Source organism: Corythoichthys intestinalis, chromosome 1, assembly GCF_030265065.1.
Source record: "Corythoichthys intestinalis isolate RoL2023-P3 chromosome 1, ASM3026506v1, whole genome shotgun sequence".
Taxonomy (NCBI): domain Eukaryota; kingdom Metazoa; phylum Chordata; class Actinopteri; order Syngnathiformes; family Syngnathidae; genus Corythoichthys; species Corythoichthys intestinalis.
In genome coordinates this window covers 35,894,602-35,921,310 of record NC_080395.1, presented here as the reverse complement: position 1 = coordinate 35,921,310, position 26,709 = coordinate 35,894,602, and the positions used below count along the sequence as shown (strand labels likewise).

Sequence of the window (26,709 nt, the reverse complement as noted above, 5' to 3'; positions counted from 1 at the left end):
AAGTGGAACAAAATTTATTGGATAATTTAAACTTTTTTAACAAATAAAAAACTGAAAAGTGGGGTGTGCAATATTATTCGGCCCCCTTGCGTTAATACTTTGTAGCGCCACCTTTTGCTCCAATTACAGCTGCAAGTCGCTTGGGGTATGTTTCTATCAGTTTTGCACATCGAGAGACTGACATTCTTGCCCATTCTTCCTTGCAAAACAGCTCGAGCTCAGTGAGGTTGGATGGAGAGTGTTTGTGAACAGCAGTCTTCAGCTCTTTCCACAGATTCTCGATTGGATTCAGGTCTGGACTTTGACTTGGCCATTCTAACACCTAGATACGTTTATTTTTGAACCATTCCATTGTAGATTTGGCTTTATGTTTTGGATCATTGTCCTGTTGGAAGATAAATCTCCGTCCCAGTCTCAGGTCTTGTGCAGATACCAACAGGTTTTCTTCCAGAATGTTCCTGTATTTGGCTGCATCCATCTTCCCGTCAATTTTAACCATCTTCCCTGTCCCTGCTGAAGAAAAGCAGGCCCAAACCATGATGCTGCCACCACCATGTTTGACAGTGGGGATGGTGTGTTCAGGGTGATGAGCTGTGTTGCTTTTACGCCAAACATATCGTTTTGCATTGTGGCCAAAAAGTTCAATTTTGGTTTCATCTGACCAGAGCACCTTCTTCCACATGTTTGGTGTGTCTCCCAGGTGGCTTGTGGCAAACTTTAAACGAGACTTTTTATGGATATCTTTGAGAAATGGCTTTCTTCTTGCCACTTTTCCATAAAGGCCAGATTTGTGCAGTGTACGACTGATTGTTGTCCTATGGACAGACGCTCCCACCTCAGCTGTAGATCTCTGCAGTTCATCCAGAGTGATCATGGGCCTCTTGGCTGCATCTCTGATCAGTTTTCTCCTTGTTTGAGAAGAAAGTTTGGAAGGACGGCCGGGTCTTGGTAGATTTGCAGTGGTCTGATGCTCCTTCCATTTCAATATGATGGCTTGCACAGTGCTCCTTGAGATGTTTAAAGCTTGGGAAATCTTTTTGTATCCAAATCCGGCTTTAAACTTCTCCACAACAGTATCTCGGACCTGCCTGGTGTGTTCCTTGGTTTTCATAATGCTCTCTGCACTTTAAACAGAACCCTGAGACTATCACAGAGCAGGTGCATTTATACGGAGACTTGATTACACAGATGTGGATTCTATTTATCATCATAGGTCATTTAGGATAACATTGGATCATTCAGAGATCCTCACTGAACTTCTGGAGTGAGTTTGCTGCACTGAAAGTAAAGGGGCCGAATAATATTGCACGCCCCACTTTTCAGTTTTTTATTTGTTAAAAAAGTTTAAATTATCCAATAAATGTTGTTCCACTTCACGATTGTGTCCCACTTGTTGTTGATTCTTGACAAAAAAATTAAATTTCATATCTTTATGTTTGAAGCCTGAAATGTGGCGAAAGGTTGCTAGATTCAAGGGGGCCGAATACTTTTGCAAGGCACTGTATATCCGTCTTGTCTTATCTTTCCATTCCAACAATAATTTACAGAAAAATATGGCATATTTTATAGATGGTTTGAATTGCGATTAATTACGATTCATTAATTTTTAAGCTGTAATTAACTTGATTAAAATTTTAATCGTTTGGCAGCCCTAATTGGAATCAAAAACGTTCGGTTAACCGAGCTGGTAACATATTTTTGGGGTTAGTGCTTCGATGTCATATGAAGTGTGATGATGAAGCGAATCTGTGTCATATCACTCGACTTTCAATATTGAAGTAAAATCCCTGTTGAGAAAGTAATTTTTGACTTAACTTGATATACTGGACTGTCTCAGGAAATTACAATACACAATATTCTAATTTTTTGAGACAGTCCTGTGTATATATACAGGACTGTCTCAGGAAATTAGAATACACAATATTCTAATTTCCTGACTGTCTCAGGAAAATTAGAATACACAATATTCTAATTTCCTGACTGTCTCAGGAAATTAGAATATTGTGTATTCTAATTTCCTGAGACAGTCCTGTATATATACACAGGACTGTCTCAAAAAATTAGAATATTGTGTATTCTAATTTCCTGAGACAGTCCAGTACCATGCTGCTTTCCTTATGTGGACATACATGTCCAGACGTTTCACACAGATGCTCTTGTCTCATTCATCCTAAGCTGATTTATATGGAGTGTGTCATTGGGTTCATAAAAGGCTTGATTTCCCATAAAATGTCACTGATGGTGGTTAATATGACACGTGGAGCTTGTTCGCCTGCAGCCCGTGTAGCTCCAGAAACCTAGTAGTCATGTAAAATAATAATATTACATGTATAAATGTCTAAATGAGAGACTGCATCTAGTGGTGCTTGACTGAACAGGTGTTTTTCCTGATCCAACTTTTCTTTCTGAGAAACTAACTTACATATCAGCCTCTGTCCTGATGCTGGAAACGTTCACCACATGTCATTTCTTACTGATGTTTGTATTTTTCATTCTCAGGATGTTGCTAGAGAAAAAGTCAAGGGACCAGTTGGTTTTTTCTGTGACCGTGTCGGAACTAGTTGTCAGTATGAAATACACTCAGTCCAGAAGTTCAACTCCGCTTTCTGTCAGCTTCAGAACAGAGGGACGACTTTTGATGGACAGGTGGACACACATTGTTTTACAGGTAACAACACACATCTCTTGCACTCATCCGAAACTCATCAATTCATTTTATTCGATGCATTTTTTAAAAATGTTAACTTGTTTTTGTTTTCCTCGTAATTGATGGCTGTGTCTTTCCAGTTTTTGCAAAATGCACCGGTAGTGCAGTACTTTACTGCAAACAGGAGAGGTGTTCAGTGGCAGATGATTTGGGGCCTAGACAATGAATTAAAAATATAACCAATCTTGCCCGCTGATCCTGTCTCGCTTCAGTTAGCCACATTAGCCTGCTAGCATTTGGGCACTGACATTCGTAATATGAGCATTTAAGTGCACTTGTTGGGTATTTTCATAGCTTTGCGACCCCAACATGTTTTTGATTGTAATGCATGCTATTCTTTGCTATGTTAATGTGTGAAAGAATGAAATTATTAAGTGGTAATTATTTTGTGGCCGCGAGATGACCTCAAGATCTTTCTTATGTGCGTGAATTCAGTCAAAAAGTACCTTTTTAGTTAAAGCTGATTTTCACATTCGCATATTCCGCATTTGCATGTGCAATAGAAATTCTTGTTTCGCAGGTAATGTTCAGTGTTTTACAATAAAACAAGATAGATTGGAATATTATAGGTGCTACTGTTGTTTATAAAAATAATCAGGATAGGCAAAAGTCGAGATTGGTAGGTCGGGCTTTTAGAAATTTGGTGATCGGACAGAATATTTTGATCGGTGCACCCCTATTATATACAGCAGGGGTCTCCAAACCGTTCATCAAGGGCCGCTGTGAGTCCTGGTTTTTGTTCCAACCGATCGAGTACCGACAGTTTAACCAAGTTTCTACTAAAACAAGCAGCACCTGACTGTAATCAACTGATTACACTTGTAAGACACCAGATTGGTGCAAAGGTGTCATCTTGTTTTGTTGGAATGAAATCCTGCGCCTACTGCGGCCCTATGTGGAATAGTTTGGAGACCACTGATATACAGTATGAGAAAAGCAAAAAGCATGTTTATTTCATATTTCACGAGTATTTTACGTTCCTGAATGAAATGCACAGCTTGGATGTGTGTGGAAGCGATCGTTTTATATATTCAATTTTTGAATCCTGCACCATGAAAATAAGTAATTTTTGGCTCCAGTCTCGGGTTTAGGATGAATGCGAATGTGACGTCACCCAGGTCAGCATCTCACAATACAGCATTGCTTTATAGCATGCAGATGGACTGCGGATTCAGCTGATTTTGCGGACTCATTCGTTTATTTTTTGCATCATGCCAGCCAAACGGCTGCAGGCTTTTGTAGATACACCAGGGTGAGGCGTGTGAGCCTTTTTGAGTTTCAGAAAGTTCCCATTCACCCCGAGATTGGCCAAAACAACTGTGGGACTATTGGACATATGAGGAAGTGACTAAACATCGTGTTTTGTATTATGTCATATACTGAGATCATGGCACACGTTTTAATATGGAGGTGGCTTGCATTTTGTGGCTGACATGCTCCTTGTCCACCGAGAATGCCACTCTGCCGACAACCGGTCGCACACCACGACCCCGCCGGGAGAGTGCTATACTCTGCTTATTGCCGTCTTCGTGTGCCCGTGTTCTGTCAAATTTTCTACCCCATCAGGAATTGCAACTTTGTGTTAAAAATGGCCGCGAATACAGCAATTACAAAGTAAACACTACAAACCTTTTTTTAAATAGAGGAATATTTACTTACTTTTGATCATGGACGGACATGTAGAAAACTTCTCCTCAGACACATCCTGCCCTTATTAGTTGCACACAACAACTGCATGCTGCTCTCTCACTGTTTATGTGTTCGCCGTGTTTTTAAGCATTCATTTACGCCATATTCGTGCTGTCCATGTGGCAGCTACGCGCTCTTCCGACGTCGGCCGGTTCGTCCGGCGGTCATTTTCCAGCTGCTTCCCCGGCAAACGTGCTCCTGCTCACAGCAGGGGAATGAGTCCGACAAGCTATAACTTGCTTTGCCGATCGACAAAGACAAACCGACAACCCCACCGCTGTGTGACATGTCGGCATGTCGGCTAGCTGTCACACCTCCTGGTTTGTTTACGCTCTCCGAAGCCGGGGCAGGGAAATGACAAAAGCCGAACTACTAATAATTCCGGTGGCATAAAATATAGTTTGGGAGGTGCAAGAAGTGGACAGTTTTGACCATTATGGAGTAATATTGCTATTTGGTACTGAATAAATGCATTTTTAATATTTCATATTCCATTTAGCACAAGACTGTTATTTGTCATGACCATCCCATTTCTTTAGAAATTGGGGAAAAATACTTGGATTAAAAGAATATCCTGTAAAAATATTGGAGTAGAGAGACTGAAACAATGACATTTTGCTGCTCTCCTCGTCACATTTTCCTCATCCTGAGTAATTCCCCCTCAACGGGCTGAATTCTAAATCAGATGAAACCATGACCCTGCCGATGTCATCCTCCTGTTGAGGACGCTAGAGCCCTATAATTGTAGGCGTGTCTAAATGGCAGATTAAAAGACTAATTTCTTGTCATCTGCACTTTGCCAAATTGTTGCATATAGTCGAATAGTCTCAAAATATGATTCTAATTCACATAATAATGCTATTTAAGACTTTTTTGTATCCTGTCGTAGGCACTTTAAACCCATGGACATAACCAGTTTCATCCCGTGTAATGCTATGCCAGGCCTCTATTGCAGCTCTATTATATCCAATGTGTTTTGAAGCATTTGGCTGAATATGAGCAGCTAACATGGCCCAAAACACTTAAGTATTTATCCTGCTGCTTTTGTCAGCAGTCACATAAGCAATCCAATTCCATTGGCAGCCATAAAAGGCCACACCATGTATCAACTGGGCAACCAAGTGCCCAATTACATTTTGTAATGTGGGAGGCATTACCAAAAGTTATGGGACAATTGGTTGCTGCTCAGTAATGTTGGGGGCATTACCAAACAGAATGGGAAAATTAGGCTTCTCAGCTGTTCAATGTCTTTAAGGACCTTACTGCACAAAACATCTCAATCTTATTCGTCAAACCTTTTGTCAAAGCTTAGTTCGCTATGATATTGTAGTTGAATCAAACATAATGTTAAGGATTTGCTCAAATACAGTCAAGTGGATACAAGGAATAGAAATATCAAAGGCATCATCTTCCAAGAACAAAAACGGTCTTTCTTTAGCTCAAAACACTCTCTCAAATGGCAGCCAATGAAGAGGGGAAGCATGTTCAGACCGTGACAGGCTCTCACGGTGTGTTAGTGTTTGGTTGAAGAGGATCATTTTACAGATTACTCTCCTGGACAATCTCCGTCTTTCAGCATCTCTGAATAAGATCAAGGCTGTTGTGGGAGAAAACATGTTGTGTTACTGTGGGTTTTCATGGTTTTGGTCATGTTAACTATTACATGAGTGATTTTGAGAATAAAATTATGTCATTCAATTCAACACCAAGAAAAAAATTGACATGCCTTTGAGCTATTTGTAGGCTGATGCCTTCTTCTACAGCACATAATAGTATTGCTAGGTACTAAATCTGTGCTCATTGCATGTACAGTAAGATAAGGATGTCCTAATTCTGCTCCCCTGAGTCACTTTATTTTGAGTAACTGCTGATATATAGTACTGATCAGATTCATCGGCAATTGAATATACAGTATATACAGTAGGGCAAATAAGTATTTAGTCAACCACCAATTGTGCAAGTTCTCCTACTTGAAAAGATTAGAGAGGCCTGTAATTGTCAACATAGGTAAACCTCAACCATGAGAGACAGAATGTGGAAAAAAAACAAACAGAAAATCACAATGTTTGATTTTTAAAGAATTTATTTGCAAATCATGGTGGAAAATAAGTAATTTGGTCAATACCAAAAGTTGATCTCAATACTTTGTCATGTACCCTTTGTTGGCAATAACGGAGGCCAAACGTTTTTTGTAACTCTTCACTCTTCGCTTGGTGTAAAGCAGGGGTCATGAATTAAAAATCCTCTGGGTCCGAAATTAAAAAATTATTAAAATCTCGGTTCCGGAAATATTTTTAATGCTTCTTTTTTTTCCAAAAAATACAACCATATTTTTACGTGGCCATGCTGATAACTACAACATTCAAAAATAAATAAACTACTATTTCACTATCAAGTTAACAGTTGAAAACAATATATAAAATACTCAAGTCCCCATTCTGTATCAGAAGCTTTAAAGTACATTCAATTAATTTATGTCTATGAATAACCGTTTAAAGTTGTCAAAATTGCTCCTGTTATTCCATAATTTCCCTTCTGTCTACTTTTGACATGAGAAAGTTTAAAACTGTTACATCATTCGTTCACTCGGAAGGTTCGTTACAACATCCTTTCAGAGAAATCTACTGCTTTAAGATGGTGGCTGTTTACTAGTGCCGACAAGTCTGTCATTTCACATCTAGTTCTCTATAAATGTGCTGCTAAAGCCGCAGAGTCCGTCATTTTGCATCTAATTCTATATACATGTGATATTTACTGTAGCATTATGTGGACGTAGTTTGTAGCTGCATTATTTGAAGCGCCTCTTGGCCGCAGTCAAGTATTATTATTATTTATTTATTTATTTTTTTAATCTAGCGGCATAAGTTGTCTGTCCATTCCTCATTGCGTCCTGAAGACCGTGCTGACTGTGATTTAGTTCCACTTCATTTGGCATATTTCAATAATCGGAATTTGGATGTTTGTGAATTGTTCTCAAATCTCCCATGACCGAATCGCGAATAATCTAAGAATAAAAAATTTTGCACGCCTCTAATGATTTATGCAAATAAAATGTTTACACTAAGAACATTACCTTGGCCAGCCACATTCCTACCTGCGAGAAGCGCTGTCAGCAGGGACGAACGTCTTGTGTGACTATATAGCTACCAACGAGTGTCAAAATAATTGCTGTATGGATGACAATGTGCTGATGAATTTGGCCTTCGCTCTCGTCAGATCCATTTACAACTGGGCGGACTGTTATTGAATGTTCACATTTAAGGGCCATTGACGGTGATAAATGTCCAATGCATTTGACCTGGGAGCCCTTCTAGTCAAAATGGATTGAATGTCTATTGCTGTCAATGGCAGTGAATAAGTTAAATCAAATACACTTAACTTATGATCAACAATATTTATGTCCATTTTAGTGCTGCAACGATTAATCGATTAACTCGAGTATTCGATTAGAAAAAAAAATATTCGAATTCAATTTTAGTGCTTCGAGTATTCGTTTAATTAAAGTGATGTTGTAATGGTTTATTTTGAAAGTGTTTGCATTTAGTTTTATTGATTAGGGTGAATATACTGCCCTATTTTCTGCCTCATTTCACATGGCTGAATCCAACTGCTCCCTGTTAAGACCAACATAAGCTGTTTTATTTTGAGCTAATGTTTTTTATGCATTCATAATTTAGTTTATAGGCATATTTAGCCGTTTTTTCGGGAATATGTGTGTGAACCATTTGTTAAGAGCATTATAAAAAAAAAAAAAAAAAAACATTAGCATTTAATAGCATTTAAGCTAGCGGACTTTTGCTATGTATGTTAGCCAACTGTTCTTTTGTTGTACATTGATCCTCATTTTTATTTTTTTTATACCGTTTGACGCTCAGCTCAGGTATTTTTATTTTTCATGTTCCTTATCAGATTACTCGATTATTCGAACGGACTTGTTCATCGATTAATCGACTACTGAAATAGACTAGGGCTGCAGCTATCGATTATTTCATGATCCGATCACTACATCCATACTCAGTGGCCTTCAGGTGTCTGTGCATGTTTTTTTTTTGTCTTCTGTTAAACATATCTACAGGGTCGTGATAGTGTAATCCTTGTAGCCAATTTGCTGCCAGTGTGTTATGTCTTGGAGGTGTTTGAAAATGGTGCATGTGTATTCCTGAGAATCGGTCTGCCTTTTGTTTAATGGTGTGGTGATGTGATCGGCTTTGACCATTCCGAGGGGTAACATAATCATCCTTGACATCCCAACACTATTCACATGCTGCCATTCGGCGCGCACACATATCCCTACTAATTCACACTCGCGCAGTAACTTGCAGTTCAGTGATAATTTGTAGCGGTGTGTCAGCCATGATTCAGATATTTCCCTATGAAGGAGATGGGTAATTTAGAAACATTCCCATACTCACGCACACACACCAGTCATCTGTCGGTTTGAAAAGATCAAAACACCAAAAAAGACAGTCTAAAGGAATACGGGTTTCCAAGTGCCGGGAGCAATTCACACACTCAAACACACCCCAACACAATCACGTGTGTGCACACAGGGCCAGGAGCAAGGTGCTGTAGGGAGGCTGCTGTTCCCAAGGTAGTTGTCTCATCTGATTATGATAACAATGTACAGAGTAGCAGAGGAAAAAGTAGCCGGGAGGGGACTGCAAGAGGAATGGGGGTGTGTGTATGTAGGAAGAGTAGGGTAGTGATAGTTCACTTCAAAGACTCTAATCTCCGACTCATTTGAACATTGTACTAGGATTTTGGAAAGGTAGCGACACGTGTATGTTACTTTCTAGATATAAAATAGTTCAAAGTATACTGGGTGACCCCTCGCAGCTTCTCGGTGTGCAGTGCTAGGTTACTGGAGCAAAGGCTAGCTGACATACAGAAGAACCCTGTCTGTTACAAAATCCTGTTTTTGAACCTCATTTTTCAAGAAGAAATAATGGAATTTGAGAGAGGTTTTGGTCTCTTAACTGCTTCTTCCATAAACCTTTGGTACATTGATCAGTCATTAGCACATTCATCTCACATTTATTTATTAATTCATTCATTCATTCTCTGTACCGCTTATCTTCGCGGGGATGCTGGTCTTATCCCAGCTAACTATTGGCAGGAAGCGGGGTGCACCCTAAACTGGTTGCCAGCTAGTCACAGGGCACATATTGACAAGCATTTGCGCACACTTTCATATCTAGGGACCAGAGGTTGCGCTAGACTCTTTCGTTGTCTGTCATTTTGACTGACAGGGTCATAAAAATCCGGTCATAATCTATTTTTACCCGTCACTTAAATTTTTAAAATGACTATATCTTGATGCAGTCACTATATGTATATACACAATAATACAATAATAATTTATAATATAAAGTAACTAACATTAGTGCAGTCATGGATTTCAGTAAGCAGGCCAGTGCTGTGTTTCCATATATATTTTTATATTATGTATATACATGATATACATTCCATGATCCTAATACATTTAATAATAATAAAATATTATATAATTCCATTATATATATATATATATATATTTATTTATTATTATTATTAAATAAAAATGCACGTTGATACGACGCACATAAAGGCAACTTCCAATTTTTTAAAAAATTGTTAGAAAGTTGTATTGACTTACAATCCGCTAGCTTGTTGTTTCCTGTTGTCTTCCGAAATACACCTGGGTGACGGCGCGTCAAGTGTTCGTTCATAGCCGACGTGCTACCGTGGTATGCGAGCTCAGCTTAGCAAAAAGAGTACACACAGTGGTGGCACCCTCCATATTTTCCTTGAAATAATTTCAGGCTCTGGCTAGTCTGGTCCGCTTTTTTGGCTTTATGCCGCTTTCACCGTGTTACCAATTCTGCCCTACTTGGTAATTGGCAGCGTTTTCAACTGCTCGCCGCAGTGAGGAGTGAACTGGCGATTCACTTGATTCGTTGTCATCCTTCACTGCATCGGTCCCTCTTTTTTCACCTCTTTTATCAACACCATCGTCGTTTTGGGGCTTTTTGAAGAAACTTCGGACACTCAGTTGCCTTGACATTTTTCCGAGTAAGGCCAATGACGTCATGCATCAAGAGAGACAGTAGCTAATTAATATGCTCACTCGCCACCCTGTGGTCTGGGGTGTGAATTGCAACTTGTCAAAATGACAGATGGACTTCAGTTTTTTCCGTCACCCTTGTAAAAAAACGGTCAACGACGGAAAATATTCGGGTAACGCGACTCCTGCTAGGGACCTACCGTGCATGTATTTGAGATGTGGGAGGAAACCGGAGTCATTTGCGCAATATATCAATATACAGTGGGGCAAATACTGTAAGTATTTAGTCAACCGCTAATTGTGCAAGTTCTCCCACTTTAAAATATTAGAGAGGCCTGTAATTGGCAACATGGGTAAACCTCAACCATGAGAGACAATGTGGGAAGAAAAAAAACAGAAAATCACATTGTTTGATTTTTAAAGAATTTATCTGCAAATCATGGTGGAAAATAAGTATTTGTTCAATACCAAAAGTTCATCTCAATACTTTGTTATGTACCCTTTGTTGGCAATAACGGAGGCCAAATGTTTTCTGTAACTCTTCCCAAGCTTTTCACACACTGTTGCTGGTACATTCCTCCATGCAGATCGCCTCTAGAGCAGTGATGTTTTGGGGCTGTCGTTGGGCAACACTGACTTTCAACTCCCTCCACAGATTTTCTATGGGGTTGAGATCTGGAGACTGGCTAGGCCACTCCAGGACCTTGAAATGCTTCTTACGAAGCCACTCCTTTGTTGCCCTGGCTGTGTGTTTTGCATCATTGTCATGCTGAAAAACCCAGCCACGTCTCATCTTCAATGCCCTTGCTGATGGAAGGAGATTTTCTCTCAAAATCTCTCAATACATGGCCCCATTCATTCTTTCCTGTACACAGATCAGTCGCCCTGGTCCATTTGCAGAAAAACAGCCCCAAAGCATGACGTTTCCACCCCCATGTTTCACAGTGGGTATGGTGTTCTTCGGATGCAATTCAGTATTATTTCTCCTCCAAACACGAGAACCTGTGTTTCTACCAAAAAGTTCTATTTTGGCTTCATCTGACACACACATTCTCCCAGTCCTCTTCTGGATCATCCAAATGCTCCCTAGCGCACCGCAGACAGGCCTGGACGTGTACTGGCTTCAGCAGGGGGACACGTCTGGCAGTGAAGGATTTGAGTCCCTGGCGGCGCGTTGTGTTAGTGATAGTAGCCTTTGTTACTGTGGTCCCAGCTCTCTGTAGGTCATTCACTAGGTCCCCCCGTGTGGTTCTGGGATTTTTGCTCACCGTTCTTGTTATCATTTTGACACCACGGGGTGAGATCTTGCATGGAGCCTTAGATCGAGGGAGATAGCCAGAAATCTTGCTTGTTTGTAGGTGACCAAATACTTATTTTCCACTCTAATTTGGAAATAAATTATTTAAAAATCAAACAATGTGATTTTCCGTTTTTTTTCCCTCCCACATTCTGTCTCTCATGGTTGAGGTTTACCCATGTTGACGATTACAGGCCTCTCTAATCTTTTCAAGTAGGAGAACTTGCACAATTGGTGGTTGACTAAATCCTTATTTGCCCACTGTAAAAGGGACAGCAATATTCAGTAGGATACATGTGTCTTCAACCAGGATTTCCTGTTTCACAATTTTCTTGGTTACGTATTGGCTTGCAATGGCAAAGACCAAATAAATAAATAATAAAGAATAAATGTCTGTGTAGTGGGCATGGCTGACTTGACTATAATGTGTGCCACCACAAAGAACCCTCTATGTGTCCATTTTTCCTCTTGCCTTTTTTAATTGTTTTTTTTTTTCTTCCTCCGGTGTACCCCCTCATTGCTTCCTGCCTAAAAAAAAGTCTTCTAGACTAATGGTCTTTATTAAAAGGTTGGCATGTCACCTTATATATGCCCTCACTTGCTTTTTTCCTCTCTGCTTCTTTCCTTTTCTCTTTCCCAGGCTCATCTATCTCTTCAAAGACCCCCACCCCTCCACCGACCACCCCTTCATTGTCTCTTTGCCTCCACCTTCTTCGTCCTTCCCCCTCTCCCTCTCATTTTCTTTACACTCACACCCTGCCCACACCCCCCTCCATCACCCTGGGGACAATTTTCTTTTCTTAAATAAACTGTCATAGCTAGTGTTAAAATATGGGCCTTACACAGGGCGAGCGCGACGAGGCAAAGGCACGGGGCCCTGGGCTGGTATAAAACATGGATAATATGCTGTGAGAGGTAATTGTATCTTTTAGCACTGAGATGAGTAGAACAAATGTGTCTCACCCTCTCTTTCCTTTTCTCTTTTTATTCCTTTAGCTCCTCACCTCCGCTTCCTATCTCTTGCCTTGCACACTGCACACAACCTAATACGATAGAGTGAATATTGGCTGTACATCAGCGCTGCTAACAGTTCATAGTGGGGTGGGGGGGTGGCTAAAGAAAGAAGATCGGAGAGTAAAAAACAAGAAGCGGAAGGGCAATAACAGGAGAGGATGAGCAGAGAGGAGCAGGAAAGGTGACAATGTGCCTGGAGATTCCAAAGTGAAGACGATGCAATAGTTATAATCACATTGGACTTTTAATTGTACCCCAAGCTTCCTTAAATGATATTAAGTTCATCATGATTAGTTCCATTGTAACGCTATTAAGATGGGATCATTCTGTGTTATTATAGAATTATACAGTGGCCTTCAGGGCATCGGTTTTCCATTTCATTTTTGAGGACACTCACAAAGACCTGTAACTAAGGTGCTGCATATTTATTGAAAAACCTCATTTTTAACATTGGAGAGCCATTAGGGAACATTGAATATCCAGAGGAGCAAAATTGCTTCTCAGTTTATTTGGTATGTTTTATGAAGAGTGTATGTGTGTAGAATTAACTCATCAAGAAAGCTGGCATTGCCAAGGTGTACCAGCGTAGCATAGGTAAAATGAGAGACATCAGGAAGAAAATTTCCAGTCTTCTAAGCACTCTTGCAATTCATTAAAGTTTCATTGTGACATACCATCTTTTAAAGGGTATGACAACACCTGGGGAAATGCTAATATTCCATCATTTATCCATCAACGCATGCCTTTTGAATTCATATCATGCCACTTCGTGTAATTACACACATCGCAACACCAAGAAAATGATAGAAATTAGGTCGATTGTCAAGCTAAAAGGACCCGCCCCCGAGATGCCGGAAATTTAGCATATTGTGTGTGTGACGTCACTATAGGGAAACAACCGGCTCAGTGCTTAGTACTGAATGGCGGCGATGATGGCGGACAATTTTGTTTCTATTTGCAGCGACGAATCCGACGTAACGAACATTCTTCTAATGGTGACGAGGAGAGTTGTGAACCTTTCTTTGGTGTTTTGGGTTATCAATTTGAGCCCAAACGAAAGCCAATGCAGCCTAATGAAAGGATCATTGAGGGGAGCAATCACACTGATGAAACACCGGCGGCAACAGAATCACCGAATGGTTTGTTTTGCATTTCTTTTTGTGAAGCTGATACACCGTGACCGCAAAATAAAGTAATGTATATAGAATAATTATCATTTAATATGCTATCATCGGTTTCGCTCTGCCAACCGACACAAATATGAATGGGATTAGAACAGGGGTCCCCAACCTTTTTTGCACCACGGACCGGTGTGATTTGGGTCTTTTTTTCACGGACCGGTGTCCTGTCAAATTTTGCACCCTTATAAAATTTTGCTCCCAAAGCTTTTGTGGCAGTGAAAAAAGCCCTCTTTTATATTCAGTTGGACTCTCAATGTTATCCAATGGTGCTAAAAAACTATTTACATCACAAACATACATGTGCAACACGGAAATGGCGTAAATTAACGCTTAACGACACGGCGAAGTCCTTAAGTGAGAGGGCTACGTGCAGCTGATGTGTGCGCCAAACATGGCAAACGTAAGTTAATATTCCTTTCTTCAAAGAAAGTTTGTAGTGTGTACTTAGGAATCGCTGCATTCGCGGTCCTTTTTAACGTTACGCGCATGCCAACTTTGTCAGAACACCGGCAATGTGCGGCAGAAAAATACAGCAAATATAAAATAGCATTTGTTTTTAGTCCCGTCGTGTTAAGTGCAGGGAAAAAATACAACTCACCCGCTGAATCAGTGGGAGGGCTGAGTTTGTTTCGTTCAGACGAGATGGTCCCGAGATGGGAGAGTGAGAGAAGCTAGCATCACAAATACACGATGTTTGGAAATTGTAGCAGTTTTCAGCGCGCTCCTAGCGATGTCAGGATATTCCGAAATGACTTTAATCCAGAACTTCGGTAGAGTTGTTGTCTCAAATGTACGTTTAAGTCGCCGTGATTTGCAATCTCTACAAGCTGATATTCCTGTTCCACAGACATGCTCGAATAAATCGATTTATTCACATACGGGTCACGAATCCACTCCTTCGCAGTTCGTGGGTCTTTAGTGATTGGGAAGTAGTATAAATTTTGTTTTCTTTGAGGTTGTAGGCACATCTTCTGGCTCGTCAGGTTCCCTTTTCCCTGTAAAATTGCAGAATTAGCCCTCTTAGCACTGACGAACTTTACTCGTTGTCTGCGTAGTCCAGCTCTTGTTCTCGCGTTCGGGAACTCATGGGTACTACATTGCGACAAATGGCTATTTGTAAACCACATAGCATGACAGGTTTGAACCATTTTAGCGATTTTTTTTGATCAAACACGAACGCAACTCTCTCGTCGATAAACAACGATGGCACCTGCCTCGACCTTTTGTTTCCTTGTTATGACGTCTCCGCCCCATTCGACTGTTTCCGGAACACTTTCGGAAATGTTCGTCATTTTTGATCTATTTTCGATAATTGCTCATTAATGTGATTGATTTTTTTGTTAACTTTATGAATATTTGTTATCTTGGCACATAACAGTTCTATTGATGTCTCACACCCCCTTTGCGTTTTTATAACCTTTAAGTAGTACATTTTGCATGCTACTGAGTGGCAAAATTGGAACCAGTATTAAGATGGAGTCATGCCCACCATCGACTACAAAACTGCATTTCCTTGCGTCTGGGGCATTTCAATTGCTGCTGACCAGTTTTCTTGGTGTGTGATGTTTTAAATGCAAATTTGGAATGGATTGTCACATAAAGCCAATTCCAATTCATTAGTTGAACTTTGCTTTTATCCCAGATAATAGTTATAGGTTGTTTTAATTACCTGACATGTTTCGGCGAACACTTCCGCCTTCATCAGAGAGTCACTGGTGTTGGTGTGACGCATCTTTATCAGCTGATGGATAAAGGCGTGACTCACCTGTCAAGATTCAGAAAACAAACATCAGGGCTGGATCAGGGAGGCCATTGAGATCTGCATCAACAGGGACGAGGGGGCTTACACGCTCTCTTCTACCTGGACCAGCATCCTGGAAGAGTGAATGGTCAGCAGAGGGCGTGACTGAGTCACTCTTTCATCCATCAGCTGATAAAGACGCGTCACACTGACACCAGTGACTCTCAGATGAAGGTGGAAGTGTTCGCCGAAACATGTCAGGTAATTAAAACAACCTATAACTATTGTCTGGAATGAAAGAAAAATTCAACTAATCTATAAGTGAAGACGAAATGAACTCAATACAACAATTCCAATTTAATCATGACAGGTTAAACCCAGCAAAACACTCTGCTTATGAGGCTGATGACTTCCTCAAAATCATCCTTAACTCATTTGCTCCCAAAAACGTATAAATACGTTCTATTTTTAATTGTTTCAGTGTCCCAAAGACGTATTTATACGTCTGTTACGTTTCTTTTTTTTTTTTTTTCAAAAAAGACATCTCTGGCTTCTGATTCAATTGAGGTCCAAAGCACAAAGCTAAAAATTCATTTTAAAGCAATAAAACTGGCCACTGGAGGGCAGTAGCGCGTTTGGTAAGACCCACATCCGTATTCAACGGCAATGAGAGGCCAAGCTGCAAAGCCGGGCCGCTGGCAGAAGACGACCGAATGGATGCCAGGCAGTGGACGACCGAGCAGAACAACCGGTTGGACGCCCGGGATGCCAGCCGCTGAACGACCGAGCAGAATGACCAGGACCACTAGATGCCGTTGAGCCCGTTCTGCTCGCGAGCAGAGCCCGCAGAGACTCAAATAAATGAATCTTTTTGAGACAGGCAACGATGAGGGAAAAGTTTTACCGGCAGTCGCGGCCACAATAGCGTCGTCTATCATTTAGTTATGAGTAGATAAATTGTTACTTTGCTATCAAAAGCTCTATTTGTCTTGTTGTTTGTGCTATTTTGTAAAAGGAAAACATTATTCAGATGTTTGGGATGTAACTAAAGCAAAAAATAGCTGTGTTAAAAGTTATGTTTGAAATGTATGCTTTCACAAAAAAAGCTCAATTTCTCAGTTTTTTCATCAGAAATTAGAAAATTGCTCAAACCAAGCTATTTTCAAATGCTGATTTCTAAAGAATGGAAAAAGATATGATCTTACTTTTTTTCTGCTGAAAGAAGAGAGTAATCTTTCTTTTGGTGGTTTCCATGTTTATATAGCAACATAATTTTCTGTGGGCCTTGCAAAATCAATTAAAATCCAATAAAACTGCCGGGAGCAAAGTGCCTTGCTCCGGTGAAAATGGCTTGGAGTGAATGAGATCATATATATATATATATATATGATATAGATGATATATATATATTTTGTAACTGCAATAGATTTTGTTTCTTCCACTAACTTCTGTTTGTGCTTGCCTATGTGCATTGTAAAAACCATCAGAGCTACCTAAAGTAAAAAAAAAATAAAAAAAAAACTCTATTGAATACTGCAGTCCTCACCACTTTTACATCTATTGCCAACAGTGTAGCAACAGTGCACTCATTATTTGGGATCTCAGGGGCCTTAAATGTCCTACCTTTTAGGTCAAATAAGTACATGCACACGACAATGTCAAAACTTGTGAATGCATTCACAACTGAGCACCAATCAATTGCAGTCTAGCCATTCATACCTTAAAACTCGGGACCCCTCCTTTTCTGAATTTGCAGTTGTTCGTGATAGTTTTAACTTTATTTATTTATTTTAACCCCTTGACTGTGTTAACTGCATGCGCAGCTCTCACAGTGGAATGTAGCAGCACACCTGAGGTAATCATGCTGTTTAATATAGATGTTATTGTTTGAGAATCTAACAACGTTTAATGGAGATAAGCCAACAAACAGTTAACTTTGTCTGCCCTCTTTTCTGTCGTTTTTTCCCCTTTATTGGCTCATGTTGACAAAACGGTCTGTTGGGGTAAGTTAGGCCTTTGCCTTACTCTCGCTTATAATGCAGGCCCAAATCCAGGTATTAGCAGCTGTAATGAACATTTTAAATAATTTATTCAATTTGTCTTATTTGTTGTGTGAAGTGTTGCTTTCATCAACGATGACGATAACGAAAATATTTCGTCGACGAACAATTTTTTCATGACGACGTGACGACGAGGACCTAAAAACGTGTCTTGGGAGACTAAAACCTAACGAGACGTATCCCAGCTTTCATTTCACAAGACAAGAACGAGTTGAAAATTCACCATAGTTTTCGTCATAAGTTCACAATGTGAGACGTTTCTTATCGTATGTGTAGTTAGCACGCATCGTAACAATGTTTGGTCAGGTCACTCGTGATGTGCTGCACCCCTGCCGCCTACACACGCTTATTCACCGATGTCCTCTCTGGTTCCAGATTTGCTTTTTGTGAAAGAAATGTCAGGTGCTACTTGGTAGTATGTTTTATTATCTTGGCTAGATATGCCATGTTGCTTTAGCCTTTAAAAGTCTGTGCGGAGTGAACATCACACACTAAATGTAACTTGTAGCTTTAGCATAGCGTTCACATTAGCATTTAGCATAGTGAGTGTCGTCTTAAACTCTTGGAAAATTTTTTACATACAGTTTGTGGCGTTCAGGTGACTTTAATTGAAAATGATGTACTGTTTTCCTCCTGAGTGTGCATTATCATCACAAAGACAGTGATGTGCTTGTAGACTTGTAGAAAATTATGTGCTCTGTCAATGTTCATTCGAAATTATTGGAAAACCTTTATTTATTTATTTATGGACTAAAACTTTTGAAATTTACACACGAAAACATTTTAAGTAATTGTCGACTAAAACTAGATGAAGACGAACACATTTTGAAATAACTAAAATATAACTAAGACTAATAAGTATTTTCATCCAAAAGACTAAGACGAAAATTAAAAGGGCTGCCAAAAACGACACTGGTTGTGTGCTCTGCAGTTTTGCTGAAACCAGAGTATCCATTTAGTGACCAATTGGAGTGGGAACCTCTTGGTACCTCACGATACGATACGATTTGCGATAGAAAGCTCACGATACCGATGATCTGATGATAGAACGATTATCGATACATTGGTCAGATAATCATTGTAGGATATTCTACAAACAACTAATAAACAGAAAAGCAAGCTTCTGCTGTGAATTGGAATGACTATCATTTGTAGACGTCTAATCCATTTGAACTGCTGCCATCCCTCCCACTTCAAAAGGATTGAACGTTTATGGCTGGTAGTGGCAGCCAATGCCAGGGAATGAGGTAATTTTGGGCCATCTAAGGTCATTTACCTGTTCATTTTCAGTTGCTTCCTGTTGATTTTGAGGTATTTTATGGGTCTCTTCCTGTTTATTTTGAGTTACAGAACAGGAAATGACTTGGGAATCACCCAAATGAATAGGCAGTGACTCAAACTCAACAGAAAATGACCTGTAAATGCCCTGAAAATTGGACAGAATGACTGAATGCTCTGGTTTCGAATGAACGAACGTTCCCAGTCTAAATTGATTGGGCGTCGAGCACCGTCAATGCAGCCTTAGAATTAACTGAGACAAGACTGAGAAATTTTGGTGGTAACTTGTTGGTTCAGTTTTTAAAAAAAAATTTTTTTTTTAGACATGACTTGGCAGGAGCATATCAATAATCTTTTGGGATACAAAGTATCACGATATATCACCATTTCGATATTTTGTCAGACCCCTCGTGACCAACGTTGTAAAGTTTATATGCGCTTATTTGTATTTCTCAAATGAAACTTAACATATCAAGTTTATCAACAGTGTAGCCTCATTTATCCAATGTATCTTTAATTTTTCATTAATGCATGGCAAAAAGGGCCTGGTTGTATGTGGTTCTTGTTCAGCTTTGCTTACACTTAAATCTTACTTTTACCAGACCTTTCATTCCTGATTCATCCCCACTCTTTTATCTCACTCGCTTGCTCCTTCTTATTGACAGTTTCCTTGGCTGTGTTAGTATTTGTCTTATCAGTGAGTGGCTTGTCACTCATTCAGTCACTGGGTTGTACAGCCTCATGGGGAGCTGAAAAGAAGCAAAGCGAGTTTGTGGGTTTGTTTGGATGGGAACATTTGATGTATGGGAGAGGGAGAAAAAACATGTTGGAAGAAAAACAAAAGTATCAAGTCAAGTGACACAATCAATGTGCAAACAACTTTTCGATTTTTGAATTGTTTCGTCTTTATACATTCCAAATGTGTTGACTAATAAAGGTTTTTCTGATATTCATGAATCAATTCTAACTCCGGTTGGTGGTTTCCTTACAAATACACACGCTTGCTTTATTTTTGGTATCTGCAAAGCAGTCCTGGCCTGTTTTGTATGTAGCATTCTCAGCTGCCTCTTGATTCTGTTGCTCTCTGCTATCAAGTGAGCTTAGAGGAAACACTGTGGTCCACACTGTGTACTGAGCCACAGCTTGGCAGAAGTGTGAAAATGGAGAAGAGCTTGAGTCGAAATGCTCCTCTACAGATCACTAAAAGCTTTCCACTCATGGTTTACCTTCCCTCGCTTTTACAAAGGCTTAGGCGCTTACTAGGGGGTATGTTTTTTTTTTTTTTTTTTTTTTTCTTTCAACACAAGGAAAGCTTGCTCTAAACTGCAGTAAAGCATCCTTTAGGATAAAAAATGAAAGAATAATTATTGAAAAAAAGTTGATCTAAAACACCCCCCTCAAAAAAAATAATACATTGGATATATCTTTTTTTTTTTTAAACAAATAATCTGATTCATATTGCAATTTATCCATTAATAATTAAATTGATTCATATCATACAGCGATTAGCTTGAGCTTAGTTTAACTTTAAAGGGCAGCTGAAGAGCTTTCCGGATGTGTATTTTACTCGGTTAAATTGGCCTGAATGCATCATTCGCTGTCTCAAAACTCGCATTACCCCAATTTTTTTTTTTTTTTTTTTTTAATTGACCGCGTAGATTTTGAGACACTGCCATAGCAACACCTTAGCAACGAGGGAAGCGCTTCGTTGCCAGCTGCTACCTGATGACGCCATTTCCCCAAGACCTCACCAGCACGCCATATGAATACCACTCTATCCCCGCCATATTTTGCAAACATTTTCTGGGTTTTACTCGCGAGATTCGTCATGCCAACTCAATGTATAGCGATGAATTGCTCACACGAAGGCACGAGACTCTATGAATGACCCAAAAAAAAACTTCTTCTGCAAGGATTTGGACATCTTTTGTGACAGTCAAGCCTAAGAACTTCTCCCCAGGTCCTCGATCGCGTCTTTTTTTTACAACATTTAAGCGACGATATTAGGGTGTGCTAGAAAGTGGACCGCAAAGCAGACAAAGAGAATAACTGCAGCGTTTATTTAATTTCGCACGAGGCTCGGCTAAGCGTAAGTGCACGCTGGGTCGTAGCTGTCAAAAGTTGACGGGCGGTCAATCAGGCGACGGTACAGTTCGGGACATGCACGGGGAATTCTGGGATGATCAAGAAGTCAAATTAGCCGGGTGTGATAATTTATGAGAAATACCTGAATGCTGGACGTGACTTATGGGTATGCCGAAAGTGTTGGTCTGGCGACAAGCAGCAACAATAAGCAGGCTTATGAAGGCGGCTGATTGTGATGGGTGGCAGCTATCTTCGTTCCCCCGTCTGCAATCAGGGAGCCCTAACAGACTAGTCGAGGAGGATACAGCATAAGTTGTATCGCGACCTGTTTTGTTGTTGTTGTTGTTCTTGTTGTTGTTTTTGTTGCTTGCCTTTCACAAGACAGCTGACAGGTTGTTCATTCGTGTCAATTCGATATAATTATTACTAGATCTATATAACTACTTGTCTTTTTTTTGCAATTGCTGATAATTATATCACACAATGACTGGGGGAAGAAAGGTTCAGAGAGAAATCACAATGCTGGATGCCTACCACTCTTTCGTGATGAGTGTCGAGTTCCCAACCCACCGATGTCTGCTGTGTCGAATACATCGTCGTCATCTGACGCCTCAGGTTCAAACACGTAGCGATTAATTGTAGATCATCTTTCCTGGGAGCCTTTGACATCATTAGCGTCATGAAAGAGCGATCCTGAGTGGTTACTTTTGGTGGAAATATCACTTTTATTGTTGTTGCTACTATGCTCTTCGTGGATAGTCTTCTGTTGCATTGGGGCATTTGCGTCACACTTCAGGGTTTGGGAAGGGACTATTAACGGAGTGCACAAAACCTAAAAATACGCAAATTATCCTCGCAGTAACGCATTAAAAATTACATGGTTGTTTTGACGAACTCGTCCAAAGTTTATATTCGTTTTCCTTATCCCGTACTCTTTTGTGGGGTATAGAATAGTCGGTGGTGGTAAACACACATGGTGAATTTTGTTTCACTGTACGCGTAAAGACATCCAATGATCAAAACATGAAGTCATTATAAATCCCTTGTTTGCAGAGATGTTGTCAATGGCCAATGAGAGCAAAACTATTTTGCATTTGAATGAGCGATCCAGTTGGAAAAGAGTTATTTAAGTGCTGGTTTTTAATGAAAAATCTTTTAGTCACAACTCCCAGGTTCAACAGATACTGTACAATATAGGGGTGTGCTACCTTAGGCACCCCACGATTCGATTACGATTACGGTTCAGGGTGCTGCGATTCGATTATTGAAAGATGATCACGGTATAGACGATGATCACAGTTATCACGATTATCGATGCATCGTACATTACTAATTAATAAAGTAGCCAAACAAATTTATGTCCATCATTTATTTAAAATATCCTAATGATTCAACAGGAGCGATGGAAACATACCCACACAACAAAAAACTGCCCTTATTTATTTATTTTTTTTTAACAAGAAAGTGCAAAAACAGTAACCATTTTAAAGGCAGTACTTATTTCTCAACATGCCAACACAACACACAGCTGACCCTGAGATACATTTTTTCACAAGAGGGTGCAAAAACATTAGCTGTTTCAAAGGCAGTACTTATTTCTCTTGACAATACAATGAAATTTACACTGGTTGAATGAATTCCACATTTTCTGGAAACAAACAAGGTGTCTTTCGAAATAAGACTTCTCTTAACCAATTTGCTTTGTTTTCACAAATTTTTGTACTATTTCGCATGTTTGTAGTGTTATCGCTGTACTTAATCCTGGTTTTAAACTTTCTGCAGCTGGAGTAACTTATGTACACCACCAAACAACAACGCGATGTTGCTAATTAGCATTGCGTTCAGCGCTAAGTAGCAACATCTCAAAAACACCAACAGTAAAGGCTAAACAATACAAGAAGGTCCGTGTACTCACCTCTGATAGACAGACACGGGAGTTAGCACTAGGAACACTAAGGAATTTTTCCAATGAACACGACTTAAACGTACTGGTGGACAACTGAAAGAAAAGGAGCAACGAGCCATCTCTCTTCCCCTCTCGCTCTAAAAAATAACTGGCACACAGAAGAGGACCCAAAGCGCGACCGCCGGGTCCCTGCCTGTCTCATACACAAATTTATTTTCCAATCTTTTGAAAAGGAGTAAATCTCTCGCTCAGTAAACTGCAGCATCCATCTTAACGTTTTGCGTGCGTCCGTTAAAGGTGTCCGGGCGGCAGACGTGTCTAGAATTTCGTTCCGCTACAAGCGGCTGTCATAAAGTTATTAGGGAAAATCGTTTCCCTCGTTTTTGAACATTTATGAATCGTAATCGAATTGTCACGTGTCGAATCGGGATGCATCTAATAATCGATTTTTTGGCACTCCCATGGTAGAATATCTTGAAAAATTCAAACTATCTTACTAACCTGATAAAGTTGCATAAAATGTATTGAAAGTAAATAAGGGAAGGGGTCCTTTGATGTTTATGTTGTGTTTAGAAACAGAAGAGCTCATATGCTACAAATAATGACGGAAATGAGTAATATTAAATCTTATTTTAAGGGGCGGCCGTGGCACAGTTGGTAGCTCAAGTTGTCCTCGGGCCGAAGGGTCAGCGGTTTCATTCTCGGCTGCCTACCGTCGAAGTGCCCTTGGGCAAGGCACTGAGCCCTAATTTGCTCCCAATGGGTTGGCAGCACCTTGCATGGCAGCAGCACCATTGGTGTGTGATTGTGTGCGTGAAAGGGTAAATGTGTGGTAATGTAAAGGGCTTTGGGCATGGTCCCCATGTAGATAAACGCGCTATATAAGCACTTTCCATTTACTGTTCACCATTTTTTTAAATTATTTTTTTTTTTTTTTGTACTGGACTAAATGGCCACATTTCAACTGAGACTAGTCATCAACACTTCAGAATGTATGAACTTCCTTCATTCTCAAAGAGTTCTAAATTACTCGGGTAGAGAGGTAAAGGAAAGGAATGCAGCAAAAACTAAGTGTTTATGAGAGCTAACAAAGAGGACTTGGCTGTGTTTCAGAAGGGCGCGTGGCAGCTAAGGAGGATGAAGCGCTTCACTATTCATTTACATCAGCCCTGACAACTGCCTCACATCTCTCCAAGAGCCACACTGCTCGGGCTTAAAGATTCTTAAAGTGGGCCCTTCTTCTGGTTCCCTCTGACTTTCCTTTTCCCTCCTCCTCCCCTTCCTTCTCTTACTCCCATTCTCTCCTGAGCTCTCATGTGCTTGCCAGTCTTCAATCAGCCATCATGAAAGTGTCTGTCTGCACGTCTTAACCATCCTCTGAGAGGCAGGCACTTGTCTGGGACTGCCTTCATCCCCTAAAGGCGTTTTTTTTTTCTTTTTTTTAACTTGGACTTATTTCCCTTCTCACACCTTTTCAACTTCCCTAAAGAGCTGACAACAAATGAGAGAGACAGGGCAGAGAGGCGGTGATGACTGTAAGAAGTTGTAGGCAGAGCGCGATAAAGCTTTTAAATATATCAATTTTTTCCATTAATGTAGTGAAGGGAACAAGAAGCAATGATATACAGAGGTAAATTAGTCAAATGACCATGATGGAAAAGGCAGAAAAGACCAGAGCAAATTAAACATGAAAAAAGAGTATAAGGGAGGGAAAGGGGTCTTAAGAATCACGATTATCAGTATCCACACAGAGTGTTTCCTAAAAACAGGATTTGGAGATTGTGCAAAGGGAAAAAGTGCAAAAACACACATTAAAGTTTTTTTTCTTCTCCTTCTTAAGTGGAGGTGTCTCCCTCCCCTCCCCTCTGGGTTTGATGTGAAAGGGAGCTGCCGCTGCTTTGACGATGTTGTCGGCTGCGCCGTTTTCCATATTCATGGTGCAGATCGGGAGAGGACAGAGGCAAGAGATTTTTGGTCAAACAGAAAGCTCATTTGCGCTAAGGCAGTTTAGCCTGAGGCTTTCCTGCTACTGGGGAAATGAGTTGGAAGATTAGTCGTATGTATAATTCACACACGCGCACACGCAAACACACACACAGGGTCACACGAAGATATGCACAAAATGTATGCACACTTGTAGAGATTGATGCACACATTGAATGCACACAGACAAGCTGTCCTTTTGTGACGAAATGAAATTGCAATGCTGTTACTGCTACATGTCTTTTGATCTAACTTTTGTGCTTAAGCTCATCAATAAAGTTCGAGCTATTCACGTATTAACCAATTCAATCCAATAATAAAAAGTCCAATTATGTTCAGTCTTAATTGAGACTATCACAAAGGTATTAATTTGATAAATATTTCAGGAAAATGGTGTTTTGAAGACATTTTTGAAACTTTTCCATGGTCTTCACCAAGGTGTTCTTATAAAGACCATAGTTCAGCGAGAATAAGTCGACACAATTTAAATTGTTTTATGTGAAGCAGCAGCAGCAGCCTCAAAATGTTGTCAAGAGAAGAATTTCAATATGAGAAAGTGAAATACCAGAAGTTTTGACTTGGTCATTTCATTAGTGGCTCGCAACATACATTGCTGTTGAGCTTTCTAGGTGCCCCACCCTTTCTAGGTGCCCCAAGTTAGATGACTCCCTCCACTGTCAAGATAGATCACGTGAAGTTGTCTCCTTGAAAAGTAGATCTTGGCGCAATAAATAGTGGGTACCCCTGGCCTACAGGTTGTCATTATTAGGAGTGGTAAAATCCTGCCAGCTCACAATTTAATTTGATTACCGTATTTTCCGCACTATATGGCCTAAAAGCCTTCCATTTTCTGAAAAGCTGACAGTGTGCCTTATAATCTGATGCGCTTTATACAGGTAGTCCTCGGGTTAAGAACGAGTTTAGTCCCTACGCTGGCGACGTAACCCAAATTTTTGCGAAAAACAAAATTAACCATTTACCCCTAAATACCCCTTAAATGTCAAAATAACTATCCAAATACACGTATTATACGTATTAACAATAAAAAATAAGATACTGTACTTACCATCACTGCTAGTGGATGGTGAAAAAGGTACACTGTGCATGCCAGCTTGTTAACAATTGAAGACACGAGGTCTTGTTTCACTGTTTCACCTTAGTTTTGCTTTTAAACCACAGACACACTGTAGAACCACAGAAGGCTTGCTAGTGAACAAACAGGTAAGTCGATGTGACTTATGAAGCTTATTTAGAGCTTGATTTCAGCATCTTAGACGAGGTCGAGCTGTTCATGCTACACCGTTGCTTGCTGCATCGGACTCTAGTTGCTTAGTAGAAACAGAAAGTGACCTGATTGGGTGTGTGCGCACTGTAATTACACTTATACATTTCATCATTTTAATTTAACTTAAAAACTAATTATTCTTAACAATATATTCACAAGAATTGGACAATCACAACAAGAAAAGTAAAAAAAAAAAAAAAATAACAATCCACACACACACAAAAATCATGTACATTTCAAATTAACCTTAGTGAGACAACAGCTCCTCTTATTGGCAACACAAATATTTGCAGGGAAACTTTACAGCTGTTACAGTGAGGAAAAATACGGAGCTCAAACACACACTGTACACCGTTGCGCGGCAAAATGGTAGACTAGACTCTGGGGTCGTAAAGTCGAAATCACGTAAGTCCAGTATGTCGTAACCCGGGGACTATCTG

At 40.0% G+C, this 26,709-nt stretch overlaps 1 protein-coding gene across 1 annotated transcript in view; it reads left to right on the top strand.

Annotated features, from left to right (window-relative positions):
• Positions 1-26,709, top strand: part of ush2a (Usher syndrome 2A (autosomal recessive, mild)) — a 428,293-nt gene that overhangs the window by 14,525 nt on the left and 387,059 nt on the right. Inside the window, exon 5 of the mRNA XM_057848749.1 lies at positions 2,500-2,668. Within this exon, the coding sequence (XP_057704732.1) occupies positions 2,500-2,668 (169 nt within the window). The remainder of the gene's footprint in view (positions 1-2,499; positions 2,669-26,709) is intronic.